The 21360-nt window shown below is 40.0% G+C and overlaps 1 protein-coding gene across 3 annotated transcripts in view; it reads left to right on the top strand.

Annotated features, from left to right (window-relative positions):
- ttc21b (tetratricopeptide repeat domain 21B) overlaps nucleotides 1–19866 on the top strand; it is an 85758-nt gene extending 65892 nt beyond the window's left edge. Inside the window, exons 26-30 of one of the 3 annotated variants that reach the window (XM_052027564.1) lie at nucleotides 123–347; nucleotides 534–654; nucleotides 754–821; nucleotides 6004–6040; nucleotides 19338–19866. In XM_052027564.1, the coding sequence (XP_051883524.1) occupies nucleotides 123–347; nucleotides 534–654; nucleotides 754–821; nucleotides 6004–6024 (435 nt within the window). In that variant the 3' untranslated portion in view covers nucleotides 6025–6040; nucleotides 19338–19866. Of the gene's footprint in view, nucleotides 1–122; nucleotides 348–533; nucleotides 655–753; nucleotides 822–6003; nucleotides 6041–17866; nucleotides 17947–19337 lie in introns of all 3 variants that reach the window. The other 2 variants (XM_052027554.1, XM_052027546.1) reach the window with 2 other exon arrangements.
- The last annotated feature ends 1494 nt before the right edge of the window (nucleotides 19867–21360 follow it).

Genomic DNA, 21360 nt, shown 5'->3' with positions numbered 1-21360 from the left:
TTATTAGTTAAGCTTGGATCAATGTTGTGAAAACCTACTAGAAATTAATTGAAATGCATCTAAAGGAAAATTGCAGAGCACTATTTATATTAATAATTTGATAACTGATTTTCTTAATACAGAAGGACCACATTCCTGCACTATTTGGAATGGCTACTGCATACATGATTTTAAAGCAGACACCTCGTGCAAGAAATCAGCTGAAACGCATTGCAAAATTAAACTGGAATGCAATTGATGCCGAGGAGTTGGAAAAGAGTTGGTTGCTCCTAGCTGATGTTTACATACAATCTGGAAAATTTGACATGGCGGTTGAATTACTTAAACGCTGTCTGCGGCATAATAAGGTTGGTGAATTTCATTAATATTGTATGCCATTGTTGTGTAAGACGTTTATCAAAGATCGCCTCTGATCATACAAGTTTTCATGAGGATCTTGGTAGATACAGTATCACTGGGAATATATTGTTTTGTGTATTTTTAGAAAAGTGTCCTTGGTTCATATCTGTATTAACAGCTGTTTATTTTCTTAGTCTTGTTGCAAGGCCTATGAATATATGGGTTACATTATGGAGAAAGAACAATCTTATAAAGATGCAGCCTTTAATTACGAAATGGCTTGGAAGTACTGTAACCAGACAAATCCAACAATTGGTAAAATCCAATTAATTAATATATCGCATTAGCATCATAAATTTTGAAATGCATTGACGTGTAACACCTAGCTCAAAACTGATACCATTTATTTTACAGGGTACAAGCTGGCTTTTAACTACTTGAAGGCAAAACGATATGTTGATGCTATTGACATTTGTCATAAGGTAACATTTTTAAATGCAAAGTTTGATGTAGGTTTCAGTATTGTTGACAGAATAATTATAACTACTCCGTGTTAATGCTGATCCTCCACACAAGTGCTCCTAATTTTGGATGCCCAGTCTAATTACCTCTGCTGCTATCTCACCAGTACCTTATCTAAACTCAGATTAAATGTTAGCATGGTTTTAGTTCCACTCAACACTTCTAGCAGTCCATTTCCACAGCCTCACAACTCTGACCAAATTTTTAAAAGAGCATCCCTATTCTAATCCCTTACATGTTGATTTTTATTTTTGATACTACAATCACAGTTACCTACTTTGTTTCTTCCTCTCAAACACCTCCATCAGATCATCTCGTGATTTTTTTTAAAACAATAAACATCTGTAAAATTTAAGGCTTTCAATATATTTCTGTTTCATCCTATTAGGTAGCATTAAAAATATAGTGAATTTGCAAAGCATCTTCAAATTGGCTCAACACCCTTACTGTAACTACGAAGCTGAAAAATATACACAGTATTCTTAATTGTGGTCTCAGTAAGGTTTTATAGAAACTTATCATTGCATCCATTTTTATGTCCTTCTTGCTATCAAATTGTAGTATTCAATTAGCTTTAAAGCAATATGTGTAAGGTGTTGCATTTTGGGAGGTCAAATGTAAGGGGAAAGTATACAGTTAACGGCAGGACCTTTAATAGCATTGATGTGCAGAGGGATCTTGGGGTTCAAGTCCATAGCTCCCTGAAAGTAGCAACACAAGTAGATAGAATGGTGAAGAAGGTGTATGGCATGTTGCCTTTATTGGTTGGGGCACTGAGTTTAAGAGTCAAGAGGTCATGTTGCAGCTGTATAAAACTTTGGTTAGGCTGCATCTGGAGTATTGTGTGCAGTTCTGGTCGTCCCATTACAGGAAAGAGGTGGAGGCTTCGGAGAGGGTGCAGAAGAGGTTTACCAGGATGCTGCCTGGATTAGAGGGTATTAACTCTAAGGAGAGGTTGGACAAACTTGGATTGTTTTCTCTGGAGTGTTGGAGGCTGAGGGGAGACTTGATAAAAGTTTATAAAATTATGAGAGGCACAGAAAGGGCAGACAGTCAGAGTCTGTTTCCCAGTGTAAAAAATGTCACTTTTCAGAAGGCATAGCTTTAAGGTGAGGGGGGAAGGTTTAAAGGAGATACGCTAAGCAAGATGATTTTTTTTTACACACACAGAATGGTAGGAGCTTGGAACATGTCATCAGGGCTGGTGGCGGAAGCAGATATGATAGTGGCATTTAAGAGGCTTTTAGAGAGGCTAATGAATATGTAAGGAATGGAGAGATATTGGATCATGTGCAGGCAGAAGAGATTAATTTAATCTGGCATCATGGGCCAAAAGGCCTGTTCCTGTGCTGTACTGTTCTGTTCTATGCCAAGTGACTAAGGCTGCACATATATCTTAGGAGCCTGAATTTCTAAACCACAAACTTTACCCATGTTTTAAATACGAAATTGTTTAATCTCCATACAGCTTCCCTTGGTCCTCAGAATTTATACGTCTCCTTTTGAAAAGGTTTGTTACCATCCCAGTCAATGTCACCACAATTGATGGAAATAGTGAATTGAAACTAACAGTTCTAATCACTCAAAGTTAATTACCTTCTGCTTTGTCTCTTCTCTAACCATTTCATAATCCAGTTATCCACCCTAAAATTAATTTTGCACTGCTAAATCTTCTCCAGTGGTCTCCCACCTGAAACCTTGTCAAAGAATTTCTGCAAATCCTTATTACTCACATTTATTGTATTTTCCCCATTCATCATTCATGTCACCTCCACAAAGAAATTGTATTGTGTTTGCTTAGCATGATCTTCCTTTCTGATATCAGTATTGATTTCCTTTAATCATTTGCTGTTTATTTTTCATTAAAAATGAAAAAATAGTTGGCTTATGATTACCTGGCTTAACTTTACTACCCTTTAAAGAAATGTAATCATATTTGTCACTTCTAGTCCTCTGGCTTCTGTCAACTAGCTGTTTGTTCCCCTTCTCTGTAAAAATAGGTTTCTTGGACAGCTAGTAACCTTTAGTATCCTTTACTTTCTACAGTTTACCTTGTGTGGAAAACCAGATATTAAAATTATTAAAGCATGACATAAAATATCCAGTTAACCTACAAATAAAAGAAAGCAAATCTGCACAAATGACGCAAATTATACAGTTTTCTAAGCTGGCTCTGCATCTGAAATTCAAAATATTAGGCATTAAAATGCATGTATCATAATCAAAGTTATAAATGTACTTGGATGGTTAAAAACACAATTGAAATAGATTTCAATATGTTATCATAAATATTCAACATAACTATATCTAATATGAGCTGAGATTTGTCCCAACAGATTCAGCTTAACACTATTAAAGCTCAAATCTCTACTTTTCCTTCTTTACCTGTGTTGAAAGTGAACTAAAATGTATCTTATTATTGGTGGAGCCCTAAGAAATTCAAAGGAAACTACTTTTATAGGACCAAATGATAGAGTGAAAGTTCCTACTGCTATCAATTTGATTATGGTAGCTGGTGTCTGAGATTATGAATAGCTGTCTACATTTAATGGTTAAATCAGTGCTATTTTATTGGTCAATCTTTACAACAGTTTTCAGATATTCACATGGTTTAATGTTGGGAACAGAGAAGCCATTTTAATTTAAATCGGCTGTAATCATTGAGTTAATGCTTCAAACTCAATATTTTCACCTCAGTTCGTAATAAATTAACAATGCATTGTATGAAAAGCATGTGAACAGGGCATTCCCCCTTCCAACAAATAGTCCTAATTTTGGCTGTCAATTGATTAAAAACAAACATGGTTTTAATTACTGTCCAACAAATAGTCCTAATTTTGGCTGTCAATTGATTAAAAACAAACATGGTTTTAATTACTGTTAAACATTGATAGGGTACTTTTTTTATATGGTTGAAAGGAAAATATTTTGCCTTAATAACCATCAATAAAGTAAAATTCTCACTGGGGTCAAACCCAAATGTGGTCTTGTGCCCATCCCTGTAACCTCCACCAGTTCTCTAATTCTCCAAACTCCAATGTTGAATTGAAGTGGCCCAGGAAGCCACTGCTGATTTTTCTTTTAAACTCCACAGGCACACAGAAACTATTTTAAAAATTATAATATTTTGCTGTAACATTAATTAGGAATAAATAATGGTGAATGATTGACAAACTTATTTCTAATCACTGTTACCTATTCTATTTTGATTCCCCTCTAGTCACTTTCTTTCTTCCATCTATTCAATAGAATCTTGAACATTGATAACATTTCTACTTCACTCACCTATCCTTTAGATGAGATTTCATCAATCCTTTCATTGCTGTCATTGGACTGTTTTCTAAAAAGAAAGGCACTTGTTTACTTCCCCCATGTGAAGTGTATCACAAATATTCTATCATCCAAGCAGTTTCCTATTTTCTGGATATAAAAGAATGTTCCAGTAGTGCTTTAAGAACATGGTGATGCACTAAGGAATTTGGTAGAAGGTTTTGAGATGATGTATGGCGACATTAATTCTCATACTAAGTAGGAGAGACATTTAAAACGTGGGCAAGGAATTAGAATTCAACTGTGATAATTCTATCTTCAGCATACTACACTTTTTGAAGACATTCTTGCTCTCCTTCAAATTTATACTTTTAAAATTAGAACATTAGAGATTAGTTTTTGTATTGTTCCTTCTGAAAATAATTTTAATTTGTGCCTCAGAACTAGCATCAATTAAAATAATATTTGCCTTAGAAAATTTAGACAGTCTTGCCATTTTTCTGAATTTCTACAGGAAAAGGTTAAAGACATTTACCACATTATCCACATAATAGAACCACTTTCTGCAAATGCACTGAAGAGGATTTTAGACTTCAATTTTGCAAGAATATAATTATCATAACATGAGCTGAGAATTACTACAATATTTTCGGATACCTTGCTTGAATAACCACTCAGGACGTTCACAATCCTGGACTATTTTAAATTGACGTTTCTTAAAAATCCAATTACGATACATCCTAAAACAGTACCAAAAAAAACAAACTACTTTGCAGCATGGAAATTTAAATAAAACAAAGCATTAACTAAATTAGAACAAAATATGCTATTTTTGTGATACCATGCAAAGCTAAATTTTGCAACTTCCAAAAGGGTACAGATGAGCATCAAGCAAGTCAGTGCTATTAATTAAGTAAGTGATAGGCAATACGTCAAAATTGGTACAGCACAGGCCAAGTGCAGAAATCAGGTACAAGTGGCAGTGAATTAGTAAATTCAAATATTTAGTGTTATTCTGTGCTATTATTGGAACAGCAAATAATTTATTTACTGATGCCCACAATTTACCTCAATAGTGTGACGCTTTCCCATGAATTACCATATATGAAGTAGAAAGTACAAGTCTATTTATTTGCTAATGAGCAGCAGGCATACCAGGAAATCAATACTAGATACACCCAAACATTCAGTAAATTATATGGAACATTGCATGCCACTTAATTAGCAGAGCCTTAAAAAATTAAATCAATATATTCATTAAAGTAGTAATACATTCTGTAGTTCTTTGAAGACATAAATGCTGTTGATGAAGGGGAACCAGTGGAAATACTATACCCAAAGTTTCCAGAAAGCATTTAGTGCCACATCAAAGGTTCTGGCAGAAAATATATGTTTATAGTGGAAGAATTAACATATTGGTATGAATAAATGATGGGTCCCTGTTAGTTATCCAATGGGTAGGCATAAACAGGACATTTTCTGGTTGGCAATTTGAAATGTGTGGTGGGTAACAGGGGTCAGTGCTGGGGTTACAGTTTTTGTACAGAGGTATGCATGTTGTGAAGAGGACCTAAATGAGGCTACAAAGTAATGAAGGTAAATGAGTTGGCAAAGATTTGGCAGATGGAGTATAATGTAGTAAAATGTGAAATTATGCCTTTGCTGGGATTTTTGTTTTAAGAAGCATGTTAGCTATATGGTGCAAGATTGTAGAGGGATCTATGTACCACAGTGCAGAGGTTTTCAAGCTGTGGTCCGCGAGCAAGCCAAGAAAAAAATGGAAAAGCGACCTGTTACAAAGACGTAGCTTACTTGCTTGCTCCAGTTTTCCACTATTCAGAATATCAGCCATATCTATTCGATCTGTTATAGGCAACAATCTTAGAGACTTAGACGGTGTTCCCTTCTGGTAAGCTGCCGCTTAATATTCAATTTGTGTAGTCAGCAGTGTTCACTACTCACTACTATTCTGTTGTGCACTGTAGTGTTAGCGAGACTGAGTGACGTTGTTGGTGTGCCTTAATAATATTGCTTACTTACCGTGCATTTACGCCACAGTGACGTCACTGTTAAACGAAAAGTGTGCAAGCATGTAAATTTTAGATTAGTTTTGATAATTTTATCAGTAATAGTAATTAAACTGTCCAGCGTGTATTGCTGAGTATGGAGAAATTTCTGAAGAGAAAAGCTGACCGGAAACCGGAAGATTCTGATGACGAAGGGGATAAGGGTGACGGAAAGAGAAAACAACGCAAGTACGATCCAGAATACATTTCATATGGCTTCATCACAGTGGGGACAAATGCGGACCAACCTCTCTGTGTTGTGTGTTTGCAAACACTGTCCAACAATGCAATTAAACCAATGAAATTGAAGCGCCGTTTAACAACAGTGCATCCAGATATTGCCAGTAAGCCAAAGGAATATTTTTTTTTATTTACGGCGTGGTAACAGGCCCTTCCGGCCCAACGAGTCTGCGCCACCCATTTTTAACCCAAATTAACCTACCCGTACGTCCTTGGAATGTGGGAGGAAACCGAAGCACCCGGAGGAAACCCACACAGACACGGGGAGAATGTACAAACTCCTTACAGACAGCAACGGGAATTGAACCCCGATCGCTGGCGTTGTAATAGCATCGCGCTAGCCGCTACGCTACCGTGCCGCCCTTGAGCGGCAAAAGGAGCTGTATCTCAAGCAGAAAGGCAAAATGACAGCCTGCGCCACTGTAAATGAGAAGGCTCTTCGCGCATCATATTTGGTAGCATTACGAATAGCACATTCCAGAAAGCCTCACACAATTGGAGAAGAGCTTATACTGCCTGCAGCAGTAGATATGTGTGAAGTTGTACTGGGAAAAGAATCCAGTCAAAAACCGAAAGCCATTCTACTGTCTGATAACAGAGTAAGCAGAAGAATTGCAATATGGCAGAAGATATACAGAGCCAGCTGATAGCACGCCTTCAGCAAGTCAGATTTGCAATTCAGCTCGATGAAAGTACTGATGTTGCCAGTGCTGCACAGTTGTTAGTTTATGTTCGATATTGCTGGGAAGGAGAGGCTTTGGAAGACTTTTTGTTTTGCAAGGCGCTCCCAGGGCGTACAACCAGTGAAGAACTTTCCCGTGTGCTTGACACTTTTTTTTGTACAATTGGCATTGATGTGGACACAGCGTATTGAAGTTTGCACGGATGGTGCTGTCGCAATCATGAGATGGAAGTCGGGTCTAGACGCATGAGTGAAAAAAGTAGCTCCACATGTAGCGGCAACCCACTGCATGATTCACCGTGAGGCTTCGGCTGCAAAGGATATGGATGAAAATCTTGCAGATGTGTTTTCCACGTGCATTAAAATCATTAACTTTATCAAAGCCAGGCTGCTCAATCATCGTTTGTTTGTTTGTGAAATGGAAGCCGAGCATAAGCGTTTGTTGCTACATACAGAAGTCAGATGGCTGTCATTGAGGCTGCGTTGTGAATTACGAGATGAACTGCTCATTTTTCTAAAGGAGCGTAATGGATCATTGGCACAGTTCTTGACAGATGAGATGTGGGTTGCCAGATTAGCTTACCTTTCAGATATTTTCAACATTTTGAACAGCTTAAATCTATCATTGCAAGGACCTGGCTCAAATGTTCTGAAAACGCATGACAAAATCAATGCCTTCCAGAAAAAACTCTGTATCTGGAAGGAAAGATGCAAGCAAGGCATCTATGTTTCCATTGCTGGCTGACTTTCTGACAGTGAACGAGACTAAGACAGGGGCCATTGCGAGCACCGTTTTGAACCATATTCAACAGCTGTCACATTATTTTCATGAGTATTTCGGCGACAACGACACGAGCATGTTTGATTGGATTCGGAATCTGTTTGAATGCCTGCTTACTGATTTAACTGGACGTGAATAAGAAGAATTGGCTGAACTGTCATCTGACAGGACTTTGTGCTTGCAGTTAAACCGAATGTCACTGTTGTCGTTCTGGATAGCGTGTTCCCAGGAGTATCCACTGCTGTCCGGCAAAGACGTCAATGTTCTATTACCATTTGCAACCACTTACTTGTGCGAAATAGCATTTTCTGCAGTCACTGCCATGAAAACCAAATACAGACCAAGACTGAATATTGAGGATTACATATGCGTATGTTTGTTGCATACACCACCACGTTTGGACAAACTCTGCAGTGCAAAACAGGCACAACCTTCACATTGAACTGAACACTGAAAGACACCGCTGGTAATTATTGGTGATTGAAATAGTCACTATTTCAATAGGGCCTATGTGCAGTAACTTAAGTGTTGTATGCATGAATTATCGATTGTTTGATTTTGTGGGCTTTGGGGGGTCCACCATCTAACAAGGACATGTTCTGGGGTGCCGCAGCATGAAAAAGGTTGAAAAGCACTGCCTGATTTAGTGGAATATGTGGAATAGTGAAATAGTGTATGATTTGTGAAAAGTTAGCATGCAGAAAAACAGGTCATGAGGAAAGCTTAAAGAGTGCTTATTGTAAGAGGAATTGAATACAAACGTTACTGAAGTTTACAAAAGTTACATTGAATTTTGGTGAGAACTCATCTAGAAGACGATGTAAAGTACTGGTTTCCTTGTGTAAGAATGGATGTTAATATGTTGGAAGCAGTTCAGAGTGTCACGAACCAGCAACAAAAGAAACACACTGAGCATGATTTAGTGTTAAAAACTATTTTATTAATCACTACTTATGATAATACGTAAAATAAAAGTAAAAATGTTAGTATGTTAGACTTCAAAAATGTTAAACCTTGAACGTTAACCCCAAAACTAAACTCTTTGTGTGTGTGTGTGGCAAAGTCCAAAACTCCCAGTTCCAGAATGGTTCTTAAAGTTCAGTTCCGCAAGCCATAAGGTGAAACATGAGCAAGGGTTTCTTCAACAACCACCGTTGTCAGAAGATAAGACGTAGATGTAGAAAAACAGAGAGAGAGTACATACGAAATCCAAATGTTCCACGATGGAACCCAAACGACACTTCAGTGTTTACTCGGTAGTGACTTCCTCACCCCGAAAAGCATCCGAATCGTGGTCGTCCACACACAAATACCTGTTTCCTTCTACAGGTCAGCAACAAAGTGAACTCCACCGGATTACTTCCAACTTCCATACATGGATTTCAGTGGCAGACACAGTTATAGTTTCTCATCCATCGATAGAGAAAACTAGCAGGCTGGTGTCTCTCTCTCCCTTCTCTCTCTCTCTCTCTCTCCTTCTTCTTCAACAACGTCATTACGTCCTTAATCTTCTATTGACGTAAGCACGCCCCACACACACATACACACACACTCTCTATCTTAAAGGGACTTTCACTGAGTCTGTAACAAGAGCAAGTTAAATAGTCCAGGCCTGTATTCACTGAAGTATAAAAGAGTAAGAGGTGACTTGATTGAATCATACCAGATCCCAAGGGACTTTGACAGGATGGATGTAGATAGGATGCTTCTTTTTGTTTTTCTCTTGTGGGATAATCTGGAACTAGGGGTAACAGTTTTTAAAAAGTGTGGTTGCCAATTTAAAACAGATGATGCAAAACCTTTATTGCCAGAGCACTGAATCTTTGGAACTCTCTTTAAAGGGCAAGAGAAGCAGTCTTTGAATGTTTTTAAGGCAGATTGATAAGCAAGGATGTAAAATGTTACCTTTTTGACTGGAATGCAGAGTTGAGATTATAATCATATCAACCACAATCTCATTAAATGGCCTACTCCTAATTCACATAGCACAGAAAATCTTCCATCACAGAATTGACACCACACTGGTTGTACCAACAAACTAACAAAGTAGCAGTCATAACTAAATTAATAAATACCAATGATTTTATGTAGCCTTTATTTTTTGGCTACAAATTGAAACAAATGCAGATGATAGAATTCTAAAACAAAAGCAGAAACCACCAAAAACACAGCTGGTCAGGCATTGTCTGTGGAGAAAGAAATAAAGTCAACATTTTCAAGTCAAGTGAGAAAAAAAATGTTTTAAGTAGTGGGAGCGGAGAGGACATGTCTTTGATAAGGCACAGGCTAGGGTTGTCCAGGTAACATAATTGCTTTAGGTACCAGCAGTTGGACAGCAAGAGAGAAAGGAAACAAAAGATCATATTGGAACTTGGAGAGGCAGAGTACAGCAGTTACAGAGTCACAGAGCATACAGCAAGGATATAGGCCCTTCGGCCCAACGGGTCCATGTCGACCAAGGTGCCCACCCATCTAGTCCCAATTTCCTGCATTCAGCCCATATCCCTCTAAGCCCTGCCCTGTATGTACCTATCCAAGTGCTTCTTAAATGATACTATTGTACCTGCCTCAACCACCTCCTCTGACAGTTTGTTCCATGTACTCACCACCCTCTGCATGAAAAAGTTGCCCTTCAAGTCTCCTTTAAATTTTTCCCCTCTTATCCTAAATCTATGTCCCCTAGTTTTGGACTCCCCTACCCTGGGGAAGAGACAGCTACTATCCACCTTATCTATGCCCCTCATGATTTTATAAACCTCTATAAGCTCACCCCTCATTCTCCTATGCTCCAAGGAATGAAGACCTAGCCTGGCCAACCTCTCCCTATAACTCAGGCCCTCTAGTCCTGGCAACATCCTCATAAATCTTTTCTGCACTGTTTCCAGTTTAAACACGTCTGTCCTTTAACAGGATGACCAAAAGTGTGGACTCACCAATGACTTGTAGAACTGCAACATAATGTCCCAACTCCTATTCTCAGTGCCCTGACTGATGAAGGCCAGCATGCTAAATGCCTTTTTCACCACCTGGTCTACCTGTGACACCGCTTTCAATAAACTATGCACTTGTACTCCTGGGTCCCTCTGTTCCATTACACTCTCTAGTGCCCTACCATGCACAGTCCAAGTCCTACGCTGGTTTGACTTTCCAAAATGCGTCACCTCACACTTATCTGTATTGAAATCCATTTACCACTCCTCAGCCCACTTCCCTAACTGATCAAGATCCCTGTGATCTATGATAACCTTCTTCACTATCAGCAACACCTCCTAATTTCGTGTCATCCACAAACTTACTGATCAAGCCTTGTGCATTTGCATCCAAATCTTTTATATAAATAACAAATAACAAGGGTCCCAACACTGACCCCTGCAGCACACCACTGGTCACCAGCCTCCATTCCGAGAAACAACTTTCAACCACCACCCTCTGCTTCCTATCTCTGAGCCAATTTTCAATCCACCCAACTAGCTCTCCCTGGATTCCATGGGACCTAACCTTCCAGACCAGCCTGTCATGCGGGACCTTGTCAAAGCCTTGCTAAAATCCATATTGACGACATCCACTGCCTTACCCTCATCTACCTTTTTGGCTACCTCTTCAAAAAACAACTCTTAACAAGTTCATCAAGCACGACTTTCCATGCACAAAGCCATGCTGACTCTTCCTAATCAGACTCTGTCTATCCAAATGCTGGTAGGTCCTGTCCCTCAGAATTTCCTCCAGTAATTTCCCCACTACCAATGTCCGGCTGACTGGCCTGTAGTTCCCCAGCTTGTCCTTGCTACCCTTCTTAAACAATGGAACAACATTAGCCGCCTTCCAGTCTTTGGGAACTTCACCTGTGGATAACAATGAATACGAGGGCCTCCGCAATTTCTCCTCTAGCCTCCCACAAAGTACGAGGATGCACTCACCAGGCCTTGGGGATTTATCCACCTTATTGTGCTGTAAAGCTGCAAATACCTCCTCCCTGGTAATACAAATATCCTCCAAAATATCTCCACTTGTTTCCCTTATCTCTTGAGCAACCATAATTTTCTCTTCAGTAAACAAAAGAGAAGAAATACAAGTTAAAAATCCCACCCATCTACTGCAGTTCAAGACATAGGCCACCCTGCTGATCTCTAAGGGGACCTACTCTCTCCTGACCCACCCTTTTACTCTTAATATAGCTGTAGAACCTCTTGGGATTTTCCTTAACCTTACCTGCCAGATCCATCTCATACCCTCTCTTTACCCTCTTGATTTCCCTCTTAATTCTTAATCTTTTTATCGTCATCAAGAGATTTACTCGTCCCTGACCTCCTGAACCCAATATATACTTCCCTTTTTCTTAACCAGAACCTCTATATATCTCGTCAGCCAAGGTTCCCTAAACTTGCCAGGTTTACCCTTCACCCTAACAGGAACATGCTGCTCCTGGACTCCCGATATCACACTCTTAAAATCCTCCCACTTACTATTTGTTCCTTTCCCTTCAAACAGGCTCACCTAATAGACCTCTGTAAATCCTGTCTAATTCCCCCCAAATTAGCCCTGCTCCAGTGGACCTGTCCTATCCTTTTCCATCACTATCTTAAAACTAATAGAATTATGTTCACTAGAGCCAAAGTGCTCCCCGACTGCCACTTCAGTTATCTGCTCTGCTTCATTCCTTAAGACAAGGTCCAGTATTGCACCCTCCTGGGTAGGGCCCTCTATGCATTGACTCAGGAAACTTTCCTGGACACATTTCACAAATTCCACCCCATCCAGGCCCTTAACACTCCTGATAGTCCAGTCAATACTGGGGAAATTAAAGTCTACCACTAATACAACCCTATTATTCTTACAACTATGAGCAATTTCTCTACACACCTGCTCCTCAAGTTCCCGCTGACTATTAGGGGGTCTATAATACAGCCCCACTAGAGTCACTCTCCTCTTCTTGTCTCTAAGTTGTACCCATATGGCCTCATTGGACGGTCCCCCAAGAATGTCATCGTAAGTACTGCTGTTCTGCCCTCCCTTATCAAAAAGGCAATAACCCTTCTTCTCTTACTGTACCTCTGTCATGCCTGTAGCATCTGTATCCTGGAATATTGAGCTGACAGTCCTGCCCTTCTCTCAGCCATGTTTCTGTTATGGCTATAACATCCCAGTCCTCAGAGCCAATCCACGCTCTGGGTTCGTCTGCCTTACCTGTTAAACCTTGTACATTGAAATAAATGCAGTTTAGCTGGGTATTCCTTTCCCTGCCTTTACTGTGCAATCCTGATTGCTGAATTTGCTCTTGTTGACCTCTGCTTTATCCCATGACTTGCTCCTGCGCAGAATCCCTCCCCCCACCAATCTAGTTTAAACCCTCCCATCCAGCATTAGCAAATTTCCCTGCAGGGATAGTCACAAGATCACAAGACAAGGGAGCAGAAGTAGGCCATTCAGCCCATCGAGCCTGTTCCAAGGAAAAGGGAAAAAGAAATGAGAAATGGGGGGGGGGGGGGGGCAAAAAAAACAACACACTATTCTAACCCCAATTTCCAGCCTTATCCCCATATCCCTTGATACCCCGACTATTTAAATATCTATCTACCTCTTCCTTAAATGCCTCCAATGATCTGGCCTCCACTGCTGTACGTGGCAAGGAATTTCACAAATTCACTACCCTCTGGCTAAAGAAATTTCTCCTCATCTCTGCTTTAAACCTGTACCCCCTAATTCTAAGATTGTGCCCTCTGGTCCTGGACTCACCCACCAAGGGAAACAGCCTAGCCACATCTACTCTGTCCAGTCCTTTCAACATTTTAAATGTCTCTATGAGGTCCCCTCTCATTCTCCTGTACTCCAGTGAGTACAGTCCAAGAGCCCACAAACGCTCATCATACGTAAGCCCTTTCATTCCTGGAATCATCCTCGTAAATCTCCTCTGAACCCTTTCCAACATCAGCACATCCTTCCTAAGATATGGGGCCCAAAACTGTGCACAGTATTCCGAATGAGGCCTCACCAGTGCCCCGTAGAGCCTCATCAACACTTGCTTACTTTTATACACTATACCTCTCGAAATGAATGCCAACATAGCATTCGCTTTCTTTACCACCGATCCGACCTGGTGATTAACCTTTAAGGTATCCTGCACGAGTACCCCCAAGTCCCTTTGTACTTCTGTACTTTGAATTTTCTCTCCTTCTAGATAATAATCTGCCTGTTTATTTCTGTTTCCAAAGTGTACAACTGCATATTTTTCAACATTGAATCTCATCTGCCATTTCCTTGCCCATTCTCCTAAACTATCTAGGTCTCTCTGCAACCTTCCTGTCTCCTCAATACTCCCTACTCCTCCACCTATCTTGGTGTCATCCACAAACTTAGCCACAAAACCATTTACTCCATCACCTAAATCATTAATATACAAGGTAAAAAGAAGCGGCCCCAACACCGACCCCTGCGGAACACCACTAGTAACCGGTAGCCAACCAGAACGAGATCCTTTTATTCCCACCCTTTGCTTCCTGCCAACCAGCCAATGCTCCACCCATTTTGTTATCCTACCTGTAATTCCATGACCTCTCATCTTATTAATCAGTATCTTATGCGGCACCTTGTCGAAGGCCTTTTGAAAGTCTAAATACACAACATCTACTGCCTTTCCCTTATCCACCCTATCTGTGATTTCTTCAAACAACTCCAATAGGTTGGTCAGGCAGGATTTTCCCTTCACAAAACCATGTTGGCTAGAACCTATCTTGCCTTGCACCTCTAGATATTCCATAACCCCATCCTTGAGGATCGATTCCAATAACTCTCCCACCACTGACGTCAGACTAATAGGTCTGTAATTTCCTTTATGTTGCCTCCCACCTTTCTTATACAGCGGAACTACATTTGCGACCTTCCAGAACCATGCCGGAGTCTCTCTCTGGTTCATGTGCAACAGGTCTCATGTACAGGTAGTCTCTACCCCAAATGAGATCCCAATGGTCTAACAACCTGAATCCCTACCCCCTGCACCAGCTCCTCAGCCATGAATTCATCTGGCCTATCCTTCTATTTCGACCTTGCGAGCATGTAGTACCGGAAGTAATCCAGAGATCACTACCCTCGAGATCCTGCTTCTTAACTTCTTACTTAACTGCCTATACTCATTCTGCAGAACCTCATCCCTTGGTCTACCCATGTTGTTTGTACCAGCATGTACAACAACCTCTGGCTGTTTGCCATCCTGCTCAAGAATTTTCTGCAGCAGCTCAGAGACATCCTTGACCCTAGCAGCCAGGAGGCAACACACCATCCTGGCATCTCTCCTGCAGCCGCACTATCTCCTGTCCATCCCCTTCACTATCGAGTCTTCCATCATTATTACCCTGACTGCATCCTCTCCCTCTGAGCCAGTCACAGTGCCAGAGACCGGACCACTGCTGCTTGCCCCTGAAAGAACATCCCACTCAACAGTATCCAAAGAGGTATACCTGTTAGTGAGGGGAATGGCCACAGGGGGAACCCTGCACTGCCTGCCTACTCTCCTTACTTTTCTTGGTGGTCACCCATCTATCTGAAACCTGTACCTTGGGTGTGACCACCTCCAAAAAAATGATCATCTATGAGGTTCTCAGCTTCCCAGATGATTCTGAGTACATCCAACTCTAGTTCCTTGATCCGGTCTGTAAGGAGCTGCAGCTGGGTGCACTTCCCACAGATGTAGTCATCAGGGAGACCGTGAGGTTTCCTGACTTCTCACAGTGGAATCTTGGGGTCCACATCCATAGATCCCTCAAGGTTGCCACGCAGGTCGATAGGGTTGTTAAGAAGGCGTATGGTGCGTTGGCCTTCATTAGTCAGGGTATTGAGTTCAAGAGCCACGAGGTAATATTACAACTCTATAAAACTCTGAACACAATACTCCAAGTATGGTCTAACCAGTTCTGGTCGCCTCGTTATAGGAAGGATGTGGAAGCTTTAGAAAGGGTGCAGAGGAGACTTACCGGGATGCTACCTGGATTGGAGAGTATGTCTTATGAGGATAGGTTGAATGAGCTAGGGCTTTTCTCTTTGGAGCGAAGGAGGATGAGAGGTGACTTGATAGAGATAAGAGGCGTAGATCGAATGGACAGTCAGAGACTTTTTCCCAGGGTTTAAATGGCTAATACAAAGGGGCATAATTTTAAGGTGATTGGAGGAAGGTATAAGGGGGATGTCAGAGGCAAGTTCCCCCCCCCCCACACACACACACACACACACACAGAGTGGTGGGTGCATGGAACACACTGCCAGCAGAGGTGGTGGAGGCAGATACATTAGGGACATTTAAGAGACTCTTAGATAGGCACATGAATGATTGAAAAATGGAGGGCATTGTGGGAGGGAAGGGTTAGATAGATCTTAGAGTGGGATAAAATGTTGGCACAACATCGTAGGCCAAAGGGCTACTGTGCTGTTATGTTTTATGTTCCATGTTTCATCTTGCAGGAGGAGCATTCCACTGCCCTAACTACCATCCTGCACTGAATCTTGTACTAAGGATCAGCAGCAAAATAAACCCTTACCTGTGCCTCCTCACTGAAGCCTTTTTAAAGATCTCCTCTCACTCCCAACACTTGGGCCACTTACAAAACCCCTTGAGCCAAAGCCTCAGCTGCCCACTCTGACACTAGCTGCTCTATTTGACCCTACCTTCTTTTTATTGGCTGCTGTTAATTATCTAATTAGCCAATCAACTATTAACTAACAATTAGCAATCTTGCCTCTTTTAAATTCCTGTAAAGTGAAAACTCACAAGCAAACCCAGAGAACTCTCTCTTTTAAATTCCCCCACTCTCACTCCAAGTCCTGAAAAGTGAAAACTTGTTGTTGGATGTTCTTAACCAAAAAGGAATGATGGCAATATTTAGATCAGGCGGTATCTGTGGGAAGAGAAAAACTAAGTTAATGTTACCAGTACATCTATAGTTGGCCAGTCCTGACATAACGAAGAAAGGCTGGTTACCTTTTGAAATTGTTGATTTCAGTATTGAGTTCTGAGGGCTGTAATGCTGCTCGATAGGGAATGGGGTGCACTTCCTCGTATTTATATTTGGCATCAGTGGACCAATGTAGGAGGCCAAAGAAAGATCAGAGTGGGAGTAGGATGGAAAATCAAAGTGAAATGCAACTAGAAAGCTGAGAGTCAACATTACATACTGAATGAAAATGTTCTGCAAAACAATCACCCAGTCTGGATCTGGTTTATCCAATAGCGAGTTGTCCACATCATGAGCTGCTTCATCTGAAAGGACTATTTGAGAGGACCTTGGTTGGTGAGAGGGATAGATGTAAAAGGGCAGGTGCTGCACCTCCTGTGGTTCCATAGGAAAGCACTGTGAAAAGGGGAGAGGTTGGTTGACAAATCAGAGAATCATGAAGAGAATGGTCCTTTTGTAAGGTGAGGGGAAGATCTGTGGAAATGTTTGTACAAACTCATTAAAGATGACAAGTTACAGAGAAATGATCTGTGGAAATGTGGAGGCTGGTGAATGGAAGATGAGAAACCTTATCCTTTCTCTGGCTGGGAGGGGAATGGGATGAGAACAGAAGTGTGAGAAATAGAGGAGATGTGATTGAAACCCCTGTTGACTGTGGTAGAGGAGAAGCCATAGTTAAGAAGAAAGAAAGATCTTGGAGGTACTGGTGTGGAAGATCTCATTATCTGAACAGATACGATGGATATGAAGAAACTTGGAAATGGAATGAAGTTCTTACTGGAAGCAGAGTGGGAGGAAGGATTGATCACCAAGATAGTGATGGGGAAAACTTAGAAGCTAGAAAGAGGAGTTCAGGTGAATAATAAGTTCTAGATACAGGAAAGAGCCCAGAGTCTGGGGTGCAGTCTCTTGGCCAAAGTAGTAAACATGGAGGTGAAGGCTGTGGAAGATAAATATAATTTTAGGTTCAGAAATGCATTACGACGAGAATAGGATAGAATAAAGCTGAGGCCTCTGCTTTGTTCAGAATTGGCGACTGGAAGATTGGAATGAATGGTGAAAAGACAGCAAGGAGTGGGGTCTGAAGGGCAACAAACTGGGTCAGAGGTAAATGACGACAAAGTTGTTTCACTGTTTCTGGTCTGGATATTCAAATAAATATCTTCACTAAAATTGTGTTATTTTTGAAAACAAGCTTTTTTAGAAATGTTATTTATGAACATGATGATAGGGAACACAGATTTTTAAACAGCAGAACTGGGAATAGCCCTTGCAGTGGTAGCAAAGGATTAGAATTGGACTGAATGATGAAAGGAGTTTTTGACAAATTTGATCTCACCAAGAATTTCACAGTGTGGAGTAAAACAGTAAGTTTGAAGAGCAAGAATTTTCAGTGATTGGTCAGAAATGCAAGTTCCTCTAAGTAGTAGTGGGAAAGGAAAAATAAAGATCATGTTGCAGCAACTTTTCTGCAAATTGGGAATTTAACATTAAAGTTATTGCAGCTGTGAATATAAACATGGTTAAAAGTGAGAACATGAAACAAGTAGGTACGGGGAGGGAAAGAAACTACAATAAAGCTAATTTTGAGAATCTAACCTCCCTACATTGGCAGAATCAAAATATGATAAATTGATATGGGTAACTTAAGTGTTGCGAGCATTAAACAGCAGAAGTTTAAAATTATTTGTGGAAATAATAGCCTGAATTTTTTTTTCATGGCCCACGCCTCAGGTGCACCCCCATACTACTGTCTCAGCCACATTAACCTTTTGCAGCTTACAGCCTGGCTGACGCAACCATTGTGCTGAGCGAAATAATGTGCAAACAGTAACTGTGTCTCAAATGGTAGAACCTGAGGCCCAGTCCCAGATTGCCTGATGGCCATTTGACAGCTCATGCTGTCAAAGGCCTTTTTATGGCTCTGAAATAGAGTTAAGTAATAAAATTATTTAAAAATCTTTTGATATTAATTAAAAACACGTGCAAATATGGGGGAAATATGAGTTAAGCAATTTTAATGAATGAATTGACATGGGTAATGTTACAGTGCAAGTTATGTATAATTGGTTAATTTATGTTAACTTATATTTGTCCTCGTCTTGTAATATACTGTGCTGCTACTGGAAAAAGCTAATTTTTATGCCATTTATATCCTGTGTATGTATGTCTATGACACCAATAAACTTGAACATGAATCTCAGCAAACCCATTCAAATGAATAGGGCTGCACATAGATGCGTCAACTACGGCTGTGTAAAGCTGGGGGATTAGATAGAAAGCATATTCAATCTGTCGACAATGTGGAACTGTGCTGAGAGTCAGTGACAAGTACAAGGAAAGATCAGGAAATCAGATGCAATAACTGTCGGTGTCAACTAATATTGTTACCAACTCAAGACAACTATAAAATGACATGACCAAGAGGGATAAAACAATTAAATAAAATGTAGATGTTTATAATGTTCTAACTATTGTTATTTTGTTTTCTTTTGTAGGTATTAGGAGCCCATCCCAATTACCCAAAGATGAGGAAAGACATCCTTGACAAGGCTCGGGCAGCTCTACGTTCTTAACATTGACAGTTTTTCCTTAGGAAAGTTATGGATACATACATTTGACATGTTACTCTTATATTATGTACAACAAATTACAATTTAAAATTTTAGAAATTTAGATTTTCATTGTTTTATAGTTCAAAAATAATTTGTATTGTAATTTTGTTTTTTTTGAAACAGCAATGTTTTCCTTTTAATATTAGTATTTATAAAGAATTATGCATAATCACTAAATTTCCTGTTCCATCCTCTCTATAAACCATTTCATATTTTTGTGATCTTCTTAGAGTTAACCTTTCAAGCCCCAAAATTTGTAGTCAGCATTTAACTCTTGTTGATCATATTTTATATATTTTGAGCACAAATTAATCAATCTGTGGTGTTAGCTTTTGGTAAAGGGATCAATCTATTCTGAAGAAGTTAAGCCCCAAAGTGTATATGTAGTGAATCACTGTAAAGAAATTTTAAATCCAAGACTAGAAACTAAAATATCTGTTTAACATTCTTGTGGTTGTCAATTATTTTGCAGTACATGAATCTGGGATGGGAAGGGGTGGGGTAGAAGAATTGTTTCTCCACACCATGCAAGTTGGTTAAATTAGTTGATACACAGTTTTAAAAATCATTTAAAAAACATTTTCCTCTTCAAAAAATAGTACAAGGTTTTTCCAGTCAGCTTTCAATTTTGTCTTTTCAACATTTTTACCTTCTCTGACTCTAACTGGAGATATACTCTTATGTTCATTTTAACTGTCCCTAGTTATCAGCCAAAGGAACAAGTGGATTATCTATCTCAACAGCATCCTAGTTACAGTGCTGAAGATGTATGCTCCAGAACTAACCACAGTTTAAGCCAAGCTGTGCCAATATCACTACGCAACTACGGGAAAAGTTGTCCTGGAATAAATACCCTATCCATAAAAAACGGAATAAATCCAATCCAGTAATCTACTCTGAACCATCAGCAAAGTTATGTAAAGTGGTATGGACAGAATCAGAATTATTATCACCGACATATGACGTGAAATTTGTTGTTTTGCGGGAGCAGTACAGTGCAAAGACAAAAATCTATAAATTACTAAATAAATAAATAAATGAATGAATGAATAAATAGTATTATTAAGCAGCTGTGATAACCAATAACCTGCTCACAGATGCTCAGTTTGGTTTCCATCAAGTCCACTTGGTTTCAGTTTGCATTGTAACCTTGGACAAAAGAGATGAATTCCAGAGGCGAAGTTAGAACCCCCTCCAACCACACACACACACACACACACACACACACACACACACACACACACACACACACACACACACACACACACACACACACACACACACACACACACAGGACAGCATTTGACCAAGTGTGCCATCATGGAATTCTAGTAAAATTGAAGTCAAAGAAATCAAGGGGAAAACTTGCAATAAGATGGAACCACAGACTGCACAAAGGAAGACTAGTCTGATAGCTGGAGACAAATTATTTCTGCTCCAGGACTTCACTGCAGGTAATAATCACTGTCAGCAAGATGGATTTTAACTTCCACCTTTTTTTATTAAATGACCTTTCCATTGCAAAATTTCCTGACTCAGAACATCCTTAGGAGGGTCACCATTGTCCCAAAACTGAAATGGACCTGCCAAATAAAATAGTAGTTACAAAAGCAAGTCAAAAAGTGAACATTCTGTGAAAATGATTCAGACTTGATTTCCCAGAGCCTTTTCCACCTTCTACAAGGCAAAAGTCAGAAATGTAATGGAAAAGTCTTCACTTGACTGCAAGTCTAACTCCACAATATTTAAGAAACTAAATGCCACCTGAAACAAATCAGCCCACTTGAACTGCACAGCATCAACCAACCTAGACATTACCTTCACTAGCACCATAAATGCACAGCAGCACTTCACTAACATTTCTGCGACAGATCCTCCCAGATTTGAAACCTATGTAGTTCAGAAA

The sequence above is a fragment of the Pristis pectinata genome, chromosome 1, assembly GCF_009764475.1.
Source record: "Pristis pectinata isolate sPriPec2 chromosome 1, sPriPec2.1.pri, whole genome shotgun sequence".
Taxonomy (NCBI): Eukaryota; Metazoa; Chordata; class Chondrichthyes; order Rhinopristiformes; family Pristidae; genus Pristis; species Pristis pectinata.
The sequence above is the reverse complement of the archived record's forward strand: the minus strand, read 5'-3'. Positions and strand labels throughout refer to the sequence as shown.